This window comes from Fusarium vanettenii (assembly GCF_000151355.1).
Source record: "Fusarium vanettenii 77-13-4 chromosome 1 genomic scaffold NECHAsca_8_chr1_1_0, whole genome shotgun sequence".
NCBI lineage: Eukaryota > Fungi > Ascomycota > Sordariomycetes > Hypocreales > Nectriaceae > Fusarium > Fusarium vanettenii.
The window spans coordinates 1118771-1134600 of record NW_003315876.1 but is presented as its reverse complement, the minus strand read 5'-3'; the positions used below and the strand labels follow the sequence as shown (position 1 = coordinate 1134600).

At 53.7% G+C, this 15830-nt stretch overlaps 3 protein-coding genes across 3 annotated transcripts; 2 read left to right on the top strand and 1 right to left on the bottom strand.

Moving 5' to 3' along the window:
- Positions 1 to 459: 459 nt before the first annotated feature.
- NECHADRAFT_98593 (uncharacterized protein) lies at positions 460 to 3415 on the top strand. Its single transcript, XM_003049857.1, has 3 exons — positions 460 to 714; positions 903 to 1124; positions 1216 to 3415. The coding sequence occupies exons 2-3, from the start codon at positions 974 to 976 to the stop codon at positions 2637 to 2639; spliced, it is 1575 nt and encodes a 524-aa protein (XP_003049903.1). The 5' UTR covers positions 460 to 714; positions 903 to 973; the 3' UTR covers positions 2640 to 3415.
- A 957-nt stretch (positions 3416 to 4372) lies between these two features.
- NECHADRAFT_98592 (uncharacterized protein) lies at positions 4373 to 6487 on the top strand (the record flags this gene model as incomplete). Its single annotated transcript, XM_003049856.1, has 1 exon — positions 4373 to 6487. One exon carries the CDS (start codon positions 4373 to 4375, stop codon positions 5888 to 5890), a length of 1518 nt encoding a protein of 505 aa, XP_003049902.1. The 3' UTR covers positions 5891 to 6487.
- A 933-nt stretch (positions 6488 to 7420) lies between these two features.
- Positions 7421 to 11701, bottom strand: NECHADRAFT_89812 (uncharacterized protein; the record flags this gene model as incomplete). The annotated part of the gene is made up of 3 exons (XM_003049631.1): positions 7421 to 7582; positions 7637 to 11017; positions 11075 to 11701. 3 exons carry the CDS (start codon positions 11699 to 11701, stop codon positions 7421 to 7423), a joined length of 4170 nt encoding a protein of 1389 aa, XP_003049677.1.
- Positions 11702 to 15830: the final 4129 nt, after the last annotated feature.

Genomic DNA, 15830 nt, shown 5'->3' with positions numbered 1-15830 from the left:
AGCACACCTCGTCTCATTAATTATCCACCCGAGGGGGCCCCCTCTTCTGCTTCTGTGTCAAGGTCTGCGAAATCTGATTCCTCGAACCAACAGGCTTTGCATTTGAAGCTGTCATCATCGTCAGCATCCGTGGACGACTAACTGGACAGAACTGGACAGGACTGGACTGGAGAGGACAACACACTGTACTCGCTTCCATCTGCACAGTACCGACGGGAATAGTGTTACTGGGCTTGCTCTGCTCCACTGGCTGAACTGCTAGTCCAGCGCCGACAAAGAGCCACCTTTTTTCCCCTTCAAGAAAGCCTGTCTCTTTTCTCGCTCGCGCTCGTCTTGCCCGTCCTGGTCCTGGTCTTGGGCCTGGTTCCTCTACTCCTACTCCCTGCTAGCCGAAGACACTACTGGACTCGTGTGCTCCATCTGCCTCTTCAACGGCCTCCGCCCCCGGCCTCTCACTTTCATCCTCTCTCTTCCTCTCTTCTCCCTCTCTCTCCCCCCCGGTTCCATAATCCAATACTTCACACCCCTTTAGCACGTCCATTCGTGTCGCGTCGAGGCCTCTCTCTTTCTTCCCTCCTCCGCCGACACGAATTCCTCTTCACTTCAATCACGGTCGTCGCCCTCCGCCCGTGACTTGACTTGAATTGATCTATATCCATATCCACGCTTTCGAGTCGACCCGTGACCCTTGAACTCGGGCGTCTCACATTGAGGGTGAGTCTCGATCAAACATCCCAACGGGCGAATCCACCTACTCGCTTCTTCCCGCTCGCATAATATCGACGCCTTTTAAACTTCTTCAACACCTTCCTCGGGCTTTGGCTTCGCATACATACCCGCTCTCTTCTGGCGCCCGCATAAACCGTCGACCGTTTGAGTGACTGACCATGTCCTCGGGATAGGCTTCATTCTCATTGAATTCTCGAAAACCGTTCCTTTACGCGCGCACATACGCGCTCCGATAACCGACACCATGGCTACTCCATCCGCAATCCCCCTCAACGCCCGTCGCGACACCATCGCCCGCCTCCACCGTGTCACCAGAGGAAACCGCAGTCTCTGGTATCAGATGACCGTTCTGCAACAACCAGAGCGTGCCCGTGCTTGCGGTTCTGGAATGAAGGGTAAGCTGACATTGGGCGGCAATGGCTGACATGCTCTCATCAGCTTTGTCCGCCTTTCGAATGTGATCTCTTGTATGCTGACTCCCAATAGCCAACAGCGACCGACGACCTGTTGATCCTCCTCCCGTTGTCGAGCTCCGAATCATTGAGGGTCCCACAGTTGAGGAGGGCAAGGATATCACTTTCGACTACAACGCCAACTTCTTCCTCTACGCCAGTCTCGAGCATGCCCGTCCGATTGCCCATGGCCGTGTTCAAACTCCCGCCGCCAACAACCCACCCATCTTGACCGGTGTCCCCGCCTCTGGTATGGCATACCTCGACCGCCCTACCGAAGCTGGATACTTCATCTTCCCCGACCTGTCTGTTCGCCACGAGGGCCGATATCGTCTGACCTTTAGTCTGTTCGAGACAACCAAGGAAGAGAAGGATTTCGATCTTGAGCCCACTGATGGCGATCTGCCTCCTGGTGTCGACTTCCGAATGGAGATCAAGACGGAACCCTTCAGCGTGTTTAGCGCCAAGAAGTTTCCCGGATTGATGGAGAGTACTCAGCTCAGCAAGACTGTTGCCGACCAGGGATGCAGAGTCCGAATTCGCAGGGACGTCCGTATGAGGAAGCGCGATGGAAAGTCTGGTGGTGGCAACGGCGGCAATGGTGGATACGACCGACGAGAGGAGGATTATGGCCGCCGAAGGACTGTTACACCAGCAGCGGAGGACCCCAACAGTATTCGAGCCCGATCTCTTAGCAACTCGAGCGAGCACCGTGCTCCGTATCATGATGCATCACGCCGGCCGTCGATCGCCGACTCATACCCGCCGCCTCCTCCACCTCCGCCTTCATACGAGCCCGCTTCTTCCGGGTCTCGTCACCTATCTTTCGGCGACCCTTCTGCGCCGCAATACCCGACTCCTCGCCAGTATGCGCCGCAGCCCGGCTTGCAGCTAACCCCAGTTTCGGCCACTGGCCCGTATCCCCCGTCTGCCCAGTCACCGTACCCCAAGCCCGAGAACTCATACGCCTTCCCCAACCGGAACCTTCCCCCGACGTGCCCTTCGCCTGCGCCGTCAATGAAGCATGACGCCTATGACCGACGACAATCCAACAGCACCTACGTTCCCCCCTCACCTTCAGTATACTCTTCCGATGGCCACAACCGAAGAGACTCACAACCATCGTATCCTCCTACGCCTGCTGCTGTCCAGCCTCCCCGGCCAATGCACAGCCAGATCTCCCTGCCCTCGCTCAAGATTGCTGCGCTGGTTTCGCCGCTGCCTCCCATCGAGGCACAGACCGACCCTGCTCCCGAGCTGCCGTCAGTATTGATTGGAGGTAAGCGCAAGCACGACAGCGTCTTCTCCCAAAGTACAAGGCCTCTGCACAACGGTCAAAGACAGCTTGACCCCCACTATGGCAACAACCACCGTGGCGTGACACCTGAACCGGATCAGGGCATGTACTCTCGAGCTGATGGCAAGATTGGCGTCGTTACTTTCAACCAATACCAGTAAATACCCAGATGCACGCGACTTGGGGTGATGGGATCAGACGGCTTTGGCTGGTTGGCGCCGCTTTGGCGTTCTGGTGCTGTGTATTTCTAATCACCGGGCGACACTTGGAAGAGATGGGACGCATGAGCGGTATGGTTCAGGAGTTCAGGCGCAAGTGATGTTTCTCTCGGCCTTTGGAACAGGCAGTGCATCCATGGGACGATGACTGGGGAAACCTTTGAGTTCTTTTTGGGACTCATGAATATCTTTGACCACACACAAACCACACATTCACAACACCACCCTCTTTAACGTTGGATCGCAGGAAGGACTCGATCTTTCTATGACGACGACGCATATTCAGAACAAACAACGACGAAACCTGTCATTTCTTTACGTCACTCAATTTACTTTACTTTACTCTGGCATCCTCTTCAGCAAACACAATATTTCACACTATTTATTCATCTCCTATTGGCTATCTATCTATCTACTTGTTTCATTCCGTCGCAGAGTCAATTTCACAAACACTTTTCTTTTTACAAAATACGTTGATTACCACTGGGTGGCTTGTTCCTGGTTATGAGGCCACTTGCCCATGGATGGATGGGTACTGGAACAACTAGAGACGTTTCTCCAACGTTGGAGCACAGGGCAGGGTCTCTGTGTAGAAGATGCTGTGCCGCCTCCGCCGAGTGTCATTTATTGTTATGGAAACTGGAGATTATGCTGGGTTTTTACAAATGGGATTTTCGTGTCTGGTATGGATGGCTAGGTAGTTTTGTTGACAAGGGTTCAAAACGTTTGCGTGTGGTGTCCAATGCAGAGTGAGAAATGTGATGTGCATTGGAGATATGCTGAGCCGTGGTTTACTATGGGTGAGTGCTGTCATATGTCGCAACTTCTGGGTTGCGATGAGCCTGCAGAAAGTCATTTGCAAGATGTCTGAGACTGTCTCATCGGCTCATCGGTTGATGCACCCATGCGCTCTCAGTGACAAGCGGAATGTGATGATGGTACAGTAACCGGCTCAAGGTATCGCTTCAAGTACATTAGGTCCATTAAACAATTGAAGTAAGGATCCCGGCTACGATGTTTCCCGAGATGCTCCAGCGAAACGAAGAGGGAAAAAAAAAAAAGACGAGCCCCTTCTTCATCTCAGATAAATTGGTTTCCCCGTCGCTGTGCAGCATCAAAAAAGCTACATTTCCCGTTTGGGTAGCCCGACGGGTTCCAGGTTACTAAGGCGGCCATGTAACCTGGTCCCTCCTTCCCATTCCAGGCCGTGTGTCTGTGTGCCAGGTGCCAGCAGGAAGGAGCAAAGTCCACTCTCGTCTCGCTCGCTACTGCTGCAGGTACGTCGCTCGGTACGTCGCGGGTCGCGGGTCCCCCGCTCCTGCATTTTTGCGCTGGCCCCCAATTGCGCTGCGCTACGCTACAGGAGCTGGTTGCCGTGGTGAAATCTCACGTGTGCCCGCCATTGATATCAACAAAGCATTCCCCGTTGCTACTTGACGATTCACTTTTCTCACCCAGATTGTGTTATCTAGCCAGCAGCCACTTTTCTCTACTTCTTGTGTGTGTGGATTCTCAATCCGTTTTGAGAAGGTCGACCAAAAGAGATTTTTTCTTTACTCAGCTCGTCCTCTTCCCGCGACTACAACACTACGACATTTTCCCCTTCGCTGGGTACTTACACATATTCAACTACATCTCTACGACGACGACAAAAATAACGGCGGAAGCAGCACCGCATGGGTCGGCCGAAAACCCGCCGCGCGCTCAGCGCGAGCCGCTTCCATGAAGGTTCCATGAACGACCGCACCTCGGCAGCACCGCCAGTGCAGTTCATGGGCCCCGATGAGATTGCCGCATTGGAGCGTCCAGTCTCCGCAAGCATTCGATCCCAGCCTCGGCCGGTTAGTGACGACTGGGCCGACAAGCAGGTGAAGCAAAAAAGACTTCTTGGTCAGGTTTGGGACGGCGTGCGAGGTCGACTGCGTTTCAAGAAGGATGGGGAGGATGAGAGAGGCTCTAGAAGGCGAGAGAGGAGCCGTAAGCGGGATCAGTCGGAATCAAGAGGGAGACAGAGGGAGAGGGATGACAGGTCCAGAGAAGAGAAGCCTATCGAGGAGCCTCAGAGGGAGGAGATGCCGAGCCGGGAAGAGATCCTGGCCAACTATCATCACTTGATGGCGTCGGGCTTCTTTTCGTCTCATGCTATTCAGTCTACTCGCCAGCCGCCTCCTGGCTCTTCTCGATCCTCCACCCAATCTTCCTCTCACTCTTCTGTTCAGCCACCTACTCCGGCTTCCTCGGCAAACATCCTCGAAGCTTTGTCTCGAGCACCTACACCTCAGAACCTGGCCCCTCGCCCACCAGTATCCCGAGTACCAACTCCTCGAGCTCCTACCCCACGGGCCCCTACTCCTACACCAACTACCAACCCTACCTCGCCGTCCAGGTCTCGACACTTTCACAGAAACCACTCACCTCAGCATGATCCACAAGCTGCTACCTATGAGGAGCTTGTCGCCTGTGGCTTCTTCTCTCCCCCAGCTCCTGCAGCTGTTCCACCACCAACTCCCAAGGGCGCTGCACCAGCTCCTCTTGTCCACACTGGTCAAGGCTCGCGAGACTATCTTCAGCCGCCTCAACCGACGCGAAAATCCTCTCGGTCTCGGTCAGTGACACCATCGGTTTCTCGCTCTCATTCCCCTCTTCAGTCGCCAGCCAGTGCTTCTTCTAGGGGAACCAAGAGAGCAGCAGTTGACCCGACCTCTGACGACGAGGACGACGATGCGGCTCGAGATCCGCCTACCCCGAACAAGAAACTACGCAAAATGGCATCTCGAGATATTGCGATTCCCAAGCTACGGAATGTTGCATCTCGGCGAGCCATTCTCTCTCGACGCAGTGTTTCGGGGCCTCATGGATCTAGCAAGGAACGCAACACCCTTGCCCGCCGTGTCCTCGGACATTTACCTGGCGGCAATGGTCGCAGTTCCTTTGATTCACCTGACCGTCGAACCGAAGCTGCATCTAGACGAAGCGCAGATGTCCCTAGACGCAGTGCAGATGTTCCTAGACAGCCACTACAAGAAGTTCAGCACTCACGAGTTCTACGATCACGCAGGAGTGCTGCCGAAGCGCTCCGTGTTGCGCCCAACACCAACCGGGGCATTCCCAAGGTGCCAAACATTCCCGAAAAGTTCACCATTTACGACGAGGATGCCGAGAACATTGCCCCAGCAGTGCATATTAGCTACTAGTTGACAGCACTGGCATGTTAGATCGACCCTGTCGAGTTGTGATGGATGGGAAGCGCCTTGGATCTTTACGACAACGAAAAGGAGTGATGGTGAGACGACAACGACTAGAGTCTTCTTCTTGACTCTTCGTCTCGATAACCGAGGATGGACGATTTTTTATGCGGCCACGACTTTCTTCTTTTTCATTCTTGATGACGACAAACACACAAAACAACGTTGCTTTTGGTATTTTTGAGCGTCGGCTTGTTGTTAACTGTATTCATGCTGGAGATATCCATGATGACATGACATGCGACATGACACTTTTGGTTTTGAAACGTCTCTTTTTCTCTGCTCCGTCTACTTTGGTCGAAGCCTTGATATTTGGGGGTTTGTTTATTTATTCGGACAATGAATGGGATCTGGGTCTAGGATTTGCTGGCATCGCAAGGCAAGGAAGGGTCTGGATGTCAATTTGATATTGGGGGGTGGGGGAATGGGGTACAATGGTCCTTTGTCCTTGTACGCATGAATACGCTCGGTTTGGAAGGGACTGGTAAGGAAGGGAATAAGGGGCGTTAGGTTTAACTCTGGTACGTTGATAATAATGAATGACACATCTACTCTTGACAGCGTCTTGTCCCTGTTGCAAATGCCTCTTGTTAATGCCTACTGTTGGACATGTCCACTGTGATGCCAACTTGACGGGTCACGATCAATAGTCTTACTTGGGATTGATGAATCACGCACGATTGGACGAGTTTTACTTGATACCTGTGATATTCCCAAGTAACTACCTATCTGCAAAGCATGCCTCCCATGCCCATCACAAACAGGATTGCTATGTACATACTGACAAAGACATACATACATGACTTGCAAACCAATAACGGGTGTTCTGCTTACTACACCCTTTCTTCTCTGGTTTGCTTTTGCGCTTGCATTTATCCCTACACAACAACAGCAACAACATCATCATCAACAACAACATCCTTCTCCCACCCACCCATTCATTGCTCCCCTCAAGAACCCATAACCAGAAGTACACAAAACACATCCTTGATCCTCCATAACAATACCTGCTTGTCCACCCATTTATTCCCGCCGTTCCGTATGAACAATTCACCAGCTTGATTTCAAAAAAGGTCCCTCCATGCTCGTCATCACAGGTTCGTTTCCATCAGTCTCCGTCTGAGGGACTATTCTCCATACACCTTTACGAGCATGGACTCCTCCAAACCATCAAAGTTTCAACACCCAGTTGATTTCCCCGTTGACTTGCCCCGCCGCCCGTCATAAAAAAAAAAGGAGGTAATAAACACATAAAAGTCATGCGCTGAGAGACCCGTTGCTTGTTTCCGTGCGTGGTCTAAACGAATGACGAGTTTGAAATGTTGAAAAGCAATATATCGGCCGTGGCGGGCAAGTAAAGCAGAGTAAAAAAGTTAAGTATGCGAAAACAAAACATACTCCATAAGCCAGTCGTTTCAAAGAGTACGCCTCAAATCTATTAGTCGAGAATGAAGACAAACACCGTCATGCTGAATCTTGCTAGACTTCAACCACCCGCTCCGGCAGGTTCTGTTGAATCAGCTGCTGAGTCCTATCGAGTCCATTCTGGTAGAACGACCGGACAAAGGCCCAGATAAAGGTAAAAAGGCCTGGGAAATAGCTGTACGCCATGGCACAGCTCATTATGAGCAGAAGAGGAATCTGGAGCCTGGTTAGCTTGATGTTCAAGATCGGGTGTTGTCGTAATGTACTTACCCAGATGAAGAATAGGTTGCGATCACTGCTGATTCTCTTGAGCTTCGCTTCACGAGCCCTGAGGAACTGCTCTTGTTGCTCCTTGGTGATGGCGTTCTTCCGGCCAATCTTGAGAACTCCGGGTTCTTCCGTCCACGTCTCACGAACCTCGACCGCCTCAGTAGTTGTGGTGGCCGTCTGATCATATAGAGTGGCACATTTCATGTCAGCCTCGGCTTCAAGGGCCGCCTGCGCTGCAGACGCCTGCTTCGTGTCTAGGTCTTCCTGAGGGAAGATTTCATCGTACGCCGGGGGTGCCATTGCCGTTGCCGTGGTCTTGGACGACGAGTCCCACCATCGTTGTGGCTGCTCGTCTTCGTTGTCCGTGCGAGGTGCTGCCATTCCTGGCATGAACTGCTGAACCCGGCGCATGAATGGTGCCTGATAGTCAGGCATGTTGGGCAACGCGGGCATCTGAGGGAAGTGTGGCAGGTTCTGGAACTGCAGAGCAATCGACTGCTGGAACTGATGGAGCTGCTGCTGGAAGTGCTCCTTCAAGGCGGCCGACGCAGCTGCCATGGCCGTTGCAGGTGGTTCCATCTCTGGCTCCAGCTCGGCCGTCTTTCGCCGACGGAGGTTTGGCCGCTCATTGTCTTGTCTGAAGCCACTTGATCTTCTCATGCTCAGATACACGTGCTCATCTGGGTCTTCATCCTCAAAGTCTCCTGATGTGTACTCAGGGCTCTCCTCGCTTGAGTCTGGCGAGACAGGCTCCTCGTGAGTATGGACATGGGTCATGGGCTCCCACAGAGACCGCAGAGATGTGGCGCTGCTAGCCTTGCTGTGGAGAGAGCCGCCGCTGCTGCGAGATCGGACATGGCGCTCAGAACGGCGAATAGCACGTAGCACAGCACGCGACTGAGCAACGTCGGCGGCCGTAAGGCCAGACAAGCTTCTGATTGTGGGGTCCGCGCGGTTGATCATCAGCCTTCGCACAATCTCGGGATGGTTGTGGATTGCAGCAAGATGCAGAGGCGTGAAGCCGCCATTGTCCCTAGCGTCAGGGTTGGCGCCACGCGCGAGCAGAGCGGCAACGAATCGATGGTAGCCGAGGGAGCATGATAGATGAAGCATAGTATGGCCAGTCGGCCTCTTGAGATCCAGACGGGTCCTGTGCGTGCTGTCATCAAGGTCAATGAGATCCAGGCACTTCAGAAGCTGTGACTCGAGATGCGTGTTAGGAGCATGGTTGAACGTGTTGCCCATCATCTGGCCGCCAGAAGACGAGCCTCCTGCTGAACCACCGGACCAGCCCGAATTGCCATCGTTGAGGATCCTCCTCGCGAGGTCGCTAACGTCGACGAGTTGTCCCGACATCTTCTGGCCTAGAACTGTGAGAGCCGTCCTGATGAGCTTGTCCTCATTGTCATCGATGTACTTGAAGATTGCCGGCTGCTTGCCCGTCGGGTAAACCTGTGCAGCCTGCGCTGCCTGATGCTTAAATGTGACACCGACAGCGCCAGCAACAGGTGATGGCGGCAGCAAGCAGACCAGTGATGACTCGCCCCAGAAGGTAGTGGTAGTAGCCTTCTGGTCACCAAACCAAACTTCGAGCCCTTGGAAGAAGGCCGCACCCAGAACCGTAACCTCGATTCCGCCAGTCTTGGGGCCCTCGTTGGGGATGATCTTATGAATGACAGGAGATGCCCTCGTTTGATTCATACCCATGGGTACGGTAAACAAGTTGCTAGTCAAAGTTTGAGCAAACTGGTTCTGTGGGTTAAGAGCGATGGCATTCCTAAGTCCGTTTGGACTGGGTGCGCGGCTTGGATGTCCTGATGCAGGGGCCGAGTAAAGCTGTGCCGCGGCTATGTTGTCCATGCTAGCAGAGCGGTTGCTAGGGAAGAAGCCGGGTTGATCATTGCTGCTAGGGGTAGGAGGGCTAGTAGCAAAAGGCGCAAGACCATTCGGCTGGAACAGAGAGTCTCCTTGAGAAAAGGCACTCAAGTTCGACGAGAAGGGAGAGGTTGCAGTACCCATGTTGTTCACCTGGGAGCTAGGCGAGGGCGTCGTATCGTCGATACGAGTCATGGCAAGCCCGTTGGGCACTCTTGACGCGCTCGACTTTCTCTTCTTAGCCAAGGGGGCTCCCAGCGTTGGCGATGCAGGGCGTGAGAGTGTCCGGCCAGTCGGTGTTGTCTTGCCCGATGAAGCTTGGTAAGAAACCTGGCCGTTGCGGTGCATGCTCGAGAGATCGCCGGTCGATGGTGACATGCGGAACGAGTTGTTCGCGGCAGGGGGGATCAGACCGAGATTGTCGATGGCCTGTTGAGGAGCTGCGGTCGTCACAGGAGCCTCCGGGAGGGGCTGTTGGTGGGCAGTAAGCTGTGTTGTCATCGGGTGCGTCTTGTGGTCGTCTGTGATCATGATGGGATCAGACATGGCCTGGGCAATGACACGCTCCTGGTAATCCTTGATAGTGAAGATGACGTTAAATCCCTGCTTCTCGCCGTGGTGTCGGCAATAGCAGGCAATCCGCATTGGGGCATCGATTTGCATAGTGCCCGCGGGAACGACTGAAGCGTCCATCATGACTCCGCTGACAGACTGCCATTCCTTGACTTCAGCCGTATTGAAGACAATCACACGGCGCTCCTCGTCTTTGCTCCATAGCTTCTCTTCGTCAGGCTTCTTGATCTTTTTCCGAGCTGCGCGCTTGCGCTCTCTGGTGATACATCCTTGACATATTCTCACATCACCACCGTTCTGTGGGGAGTTCTCCTCGTCATCCAACGGAGGTAGATAGCCTTGGGGATGAGAGGCGGCACGCTGTAGGGCGTTCTCCTTCATCCCAGGTCCCTCCATAGCACTAGTACACACCAGAGACACGTAGAGCTCAAGCATGTCAGGAGACTTCTCAGGACTTGGCTTTGCGAGAAGCTTAGGCTTCGAGATTGTGTGGGCTGGGAGGTGAAGCCTGTTAACGCCAGGTGGAACAGGGCTGAGCAACATCTTGATGGGAATCTGAGTCTCGACTCTTGACTTGAGGGGTGTGGGCATGATCTTCAACTCGCATCGTCCACCAAAATTTGGATGCGTGGCCATCGCCATCTGCTGCGGTATTGGTACGGTCTGGCCCATCTGACCGCCAAAGTGAAGTGTTGTGGGCAAGACATCTGGTGCAGCTTGTGCCGCCACGTCCATTTTGTTTGGCCAAAAGGGTTGTGCACTCAAGCCATTGGCAGCCCTCGAAAAATCGGCTGCGTGGGGGGACGGTGAGGTGAACATTGCTGCTGGTGATCCGCCCTGGCTCAATACAGCACCATTGGACATGGACATGGGTGACACTTCACGTGAAGTTGATGTCTTCAGACCGTTCATAGCTGAAGATACTGAGTATTGCTTCAGTCTGTTAGTAACGTCCAAAGTCGACGATGATATAACCAATGATGTACGTACTGAGAGAGCCTTGTGGTGGCTCTGGGACTTCTTCTTGGGTGTTGCTTCTTTGCTCGAACTTTTAGCCTTTGCAGTAGGCATAACTGGTGAGGTGATTGAATTTCGAGTAGCAGTAATCTGGTCGGGGCTACTAGACGCCTCAAACGGCGCTGTCCGGTCGAAAAAGTGGTCATCGTGCTCGAAGTTGTACATGCCATCAATCTGATCGCGGCCAAACTCAAAAGGGCTGTCGTCGTCGGGAAAAGCACTGAACGCAGTACCCCATTCCATCTTGCAATCCAGGTCGTCTATTTGGGCATCGGCCGAGGTGATAGCCGCGTTGACGGCCGTCTTTGAGGATGTGGAGCTGCCGGTGCGCTTGGAGGATGCAGACTCGGACGAGGAATCCTGATAATAACCACCGGTTGGTGAATCGGCAAAGGATCCCCTCGTCAGATCCTGGGGCGAGAGGAAGGTCTTGGGGTCGCCGCCGAGCGACTCGAGTGTCTGGAGCGTATCTGGGCTGTTTGAGAAATCGAAGAGGTTGTTGGCGCCGAGGTCGTCATCGGAAAAATCGCCAAATTCGCCGCCCGACATGGCAACACCTGCAATGAGAGGGCTGCCGGGGCCGGTTGGAGCGGGTGTCATGACCAGCGAACAAAGGCTGGGGCTTCCTGGAGGCGTAGCCCAAGAAGTGAGGGTCGTGGTGTTTGGGTAGGGTAATTGATTTCGGCGTCGCAAATTATAGTCGGTGTCTCGCGGTGGGGTTTAATGGGAGGGTCAAAGGCATCGACACCGGTCGAAGTAGTATCGATAATTGCCCGTATGCGATATGTATGTGGGACTGCTGGTAGTCGCTGAAAATGATCCGGCTTCAAAAGCAAGAATGTCGGGTGCAGCGGCGTTGATCGTTGTCGAGACAGGTCCGTGACTGACTGTTGGGGGCAGACGTGCAGTGCAATATGAACGGGCCCCTAGACGCACGCGAACACGGCGGGCACGGTCGGTAGGTCGGTAGGTTAGGTCGGTCAGTGGAAAAAAGAGACGGTCAGGGTCGCCTGCTGTCGTCACCCCCTGGTCAAAGTCCGTCCCTGCGGCGAAGGCGGCAGGTTTTGGGGACGGGACGAGGTGAGTCGATGTCGAGATGGCGATGTTTGTTCGGAGGAGAAGGTGAGGGCTGGTATGCGGCGGAGAGAGCGAGGACAAGTCGTCCAGCGATGGAAAGGCGAAGATGGGTTGGGTTTGGTTTGGTCGATGCGACAGACAGGGCTAGAGGTAACTAGCTGAGGAGAGTGGAGGTGGTAGACGTCCGGTCTCCCTGGCTGGTTCCCTGGGCGCTCCGCGGGTGGGCGGCTAAACCTTTCTAGGACGGGGTGCTGGTAATGTACTAAAATGCTCTTAAGAGAGTCGTCGTCTTGTCTCGCCTTCCCCCTGGTGTGAGTTTTGAAGTGTGCGTGCGTGTGTCCCACGCCTTGGGAGGAGAGTGGATTCGCTTGGCCATCCAGTGGCGGGGGGGGACGAGGTACTTGGAGGCGCAGATAAAAGGGCCTGGCAGTGGGTCCGTTCTCGGCGCTGAACAGTGCGGTTGAGGCTTACCTCGCACAGAGAGTTTGGTACGCTGCAGGGCACTCCGCACGGTGCTAAAGTCCGGTCTCGCACGTATCGGGCTTGTGCGCCGGTCCCTCTCTGTCGAGTCTTTTCTCCCTCGCAGAGACACACACCGGCCACTTCATGGTGCAATCTAGAGGATGGATGCGATGCAGCCAGGTACCAATGCACGTCTGAACCTGCGTGTCTGTACATCCACATTACATCCATCCTATCCATTTTGGATTCGACTGCCTCCTGTCGCCGCTGCACACTGATAATGCCCTAGCATTGGCGAAAGACAAAATGTGAGCCAGACCGACATTGATAAACACAACTCAAAACACGCAATCTGGATGGACCCCCGAACAATAGGAGGAGGTCGGTACTTTGCTTGCTTGGGCAGCTCCGTCGGGATATTGGGTGGCCAATCCAATCTCATCTGGCCTTCTTTTTTCGCTGCCCTGATGATGACACTCATTCATCTCTGCTAGCAAGATTAACCTGCTGCTGCTCTTCAAAATTGCTGAGAGCGGGGGCTCCTTCATCAATCCCTGTATTGAGCACAACAGCCAGCGAGGCCTCACGTATTACGCAAGCTTTGTCTGTGACTCTTACAACAGCAGCAATTCAAAGATTACTTCCCCAACGGCCAGGAGACGGCGTATCTCGGCCTCCGGCCACCGACGGATTGGACGTGTCAAGACTCCCGGTCGATTACTTTTCACCCGGGCCTTAGCTTTCAGATGGTACAGCGCTACGACTCTAGAAGTGGTGCCGACAGAGTCGAATGGTACCCAACTACGACGGCCCTGTTAGTGCAGGCTGCCGTGCACTCGGCGCCATTACCATTCACACCTCGCACGCACGCGACGCCGCCGAGGCGCTTCCCACGGGAACATGATCCATCAGGAGGACACACCCGGGCATCCCCGTGGACCACCAATGTCGACATCAACGTGCCTCCCGTATAATGCCACCGTGTTATTTCTTGTTTCTTGTTTCTTCTCAAGAGAAACTCTTCCGTGACGCACACATACACACAGATCTTTGTGTGCAAGTGGAGTTTGAGACACACACTTGTCCTTGGTTTGGAGACATCCTCCACCCTCCAAAGACCCTGTAGATCCAATGGATCGCCTCTCACTCCCCCTTCCCATTCCCCTGGAGTCACCGACTAACACGGGGCGAATCACCATGATTCAAGCCTCAATTGCAAGTGTGCCTCTTGTCGAGAGGCGTTTCTGGCCCTCCCAATCTCACCAGCCCCAGTTCAAACACATCAGCCCCCCCCCCCCTTCGCAACTCTTCAGCCGAGAGCCTTCTCCAGCTTTCCCCAGGCTTTTTTGCCCACCTAAGTAGGAGTCCCAAAGAGGAAATCGGGGACGTAACTCTACAACTCAACAAACTGCAAGCTGGGCCCTGGTCATGAATCCCTCGGCCTTCCGTGTCATCCGCCGGACGAATTGATGACAGTGACGTTTTTGTTGTCTTGTCGAGGGTGGGAATCTCATTCAATGAGGACACAATGTCCATTTGCCATCCCACGTTTTCTTTCAGAACTGGAACCCTCTCTGACGTTCTCAGTTCAGGTACGCAAGGTAGGTTCCATGGCTTGCTTTGCTTCACACCTGAGGGGGGGGGTTGTGTTAGGTTGTCAAGGGCTAATCAAGAGTCTGACACACTCTGCGCCCCAAAAGCCCTCTTTGCTCTTCTCTTATCTCTCTGCCTTGGTAGATTGGCTGCCATGGCGAAACTCTCTCCTCTTCGGGAAAACGAGACCCTTTTGTCTTCTACTCTTGGGTGTGGGATATCAAAATGCCACGGGCCGCCACTCGGGACCGCCACCACGCTCATGCTGTCTCTGCCCCCTCCCACCCCTTGCGTATAGCCTCATTGCGTCCCTTTTCTGATACAACCCCATTCCTGATAGCCAAGCTGCAACGGGAGCAAAAGAGATGGTGTGTTCCTCTCACGTCGTGCAAAGGCGTAAGAGGAGCCAATCACATATCAAAACCCGTCCATCCATTTCCATCCTGCCATGCCACAACGTGCGGGCGTCCCAGGTTCGGGATTCTTCTTCTGCGCGCGGCTTGGCGCCCTTGCTTCGGAGACGTCTTTGTTGTCCATGTTTGATAGACGCCGAAACTCTCAACAAAGATTGGTCCGTCAGGGCTCATCACTCGTAACCGTTGTCTTGTGGCGTACGAGAATGTCTTCAGCTTGCGTCTCGAGACCGCTTCTTTGGTGTTTGCTATCTAGATGTCTCTTGTCAATGCCGTCCCTTTTCTTCTCGCAGAGACACTCGGCAAATGCCTTTAGTCTGAGACACGAGCCGTTTTTTCCTTTCCCATTACACGACTTGTTCATTACACAAAAACATGCTACCAATGTCTCAGCCTTTGGGCCAGATCGCTGAGCACATCTAGATAGAGAACCACCAACAGCCAACACCGCCATCGCCAAGATCGAATCATGGACGTTTAAACGAGACGAGAGAACAGCTTGTCCCTTGGAACTCACTCTTGACCGGTTGAGCCACAATGGAACCTCGCCCGGCAGATCTCCGTGGGCTGGCTCTCTCTGCGTAACTTATCCGAGAGATTGCGATATGATCCCGACCCACGAGGCGCACTTACACACATACCTCGCCAACCTCCCGAACGACACTAACCCGGGGCGTCTTTGCAGCCTCAACGCCCAGGAGAGTTGAACGAGTGAGAAAGTGTGGTGTTGCCACCTCCCAGAAAGCTGTCCGTTGCAACTCTGCTACTGTATTGCCTCGGATCCGGACGCGAGGATGTGACGTCGGTTATCTCTATCACCTCGATCACGATTCTGCAGTACCGGGTCATATTCGTATTATCCGTTGGGCTTGACTAGCAACTACAGTTAACAACGTCAACTTTCGATACCGGACCTCCTTCGTCCAAAGTTTCATCAATCCTCCATCCATCAACGGTCCACCCCCGGCGAAACCCTCGATCGAGCAAGGAAAACAAAAAAACACCTCACCAAGACTTTTCTCAATTGACTCGGTTCTGCAGCAAAGGGGCGTTCCCTCGCAGTCATTCTGACATCACCCTAGCCTATTAGCTTCATGATGCCATATCCTTACCCTTACAGTTTAACTTGGAAAAGTCCCTTGAAATGTCTCGGGTTTCAAACCGACTTGCTCGTTCGTTATCTT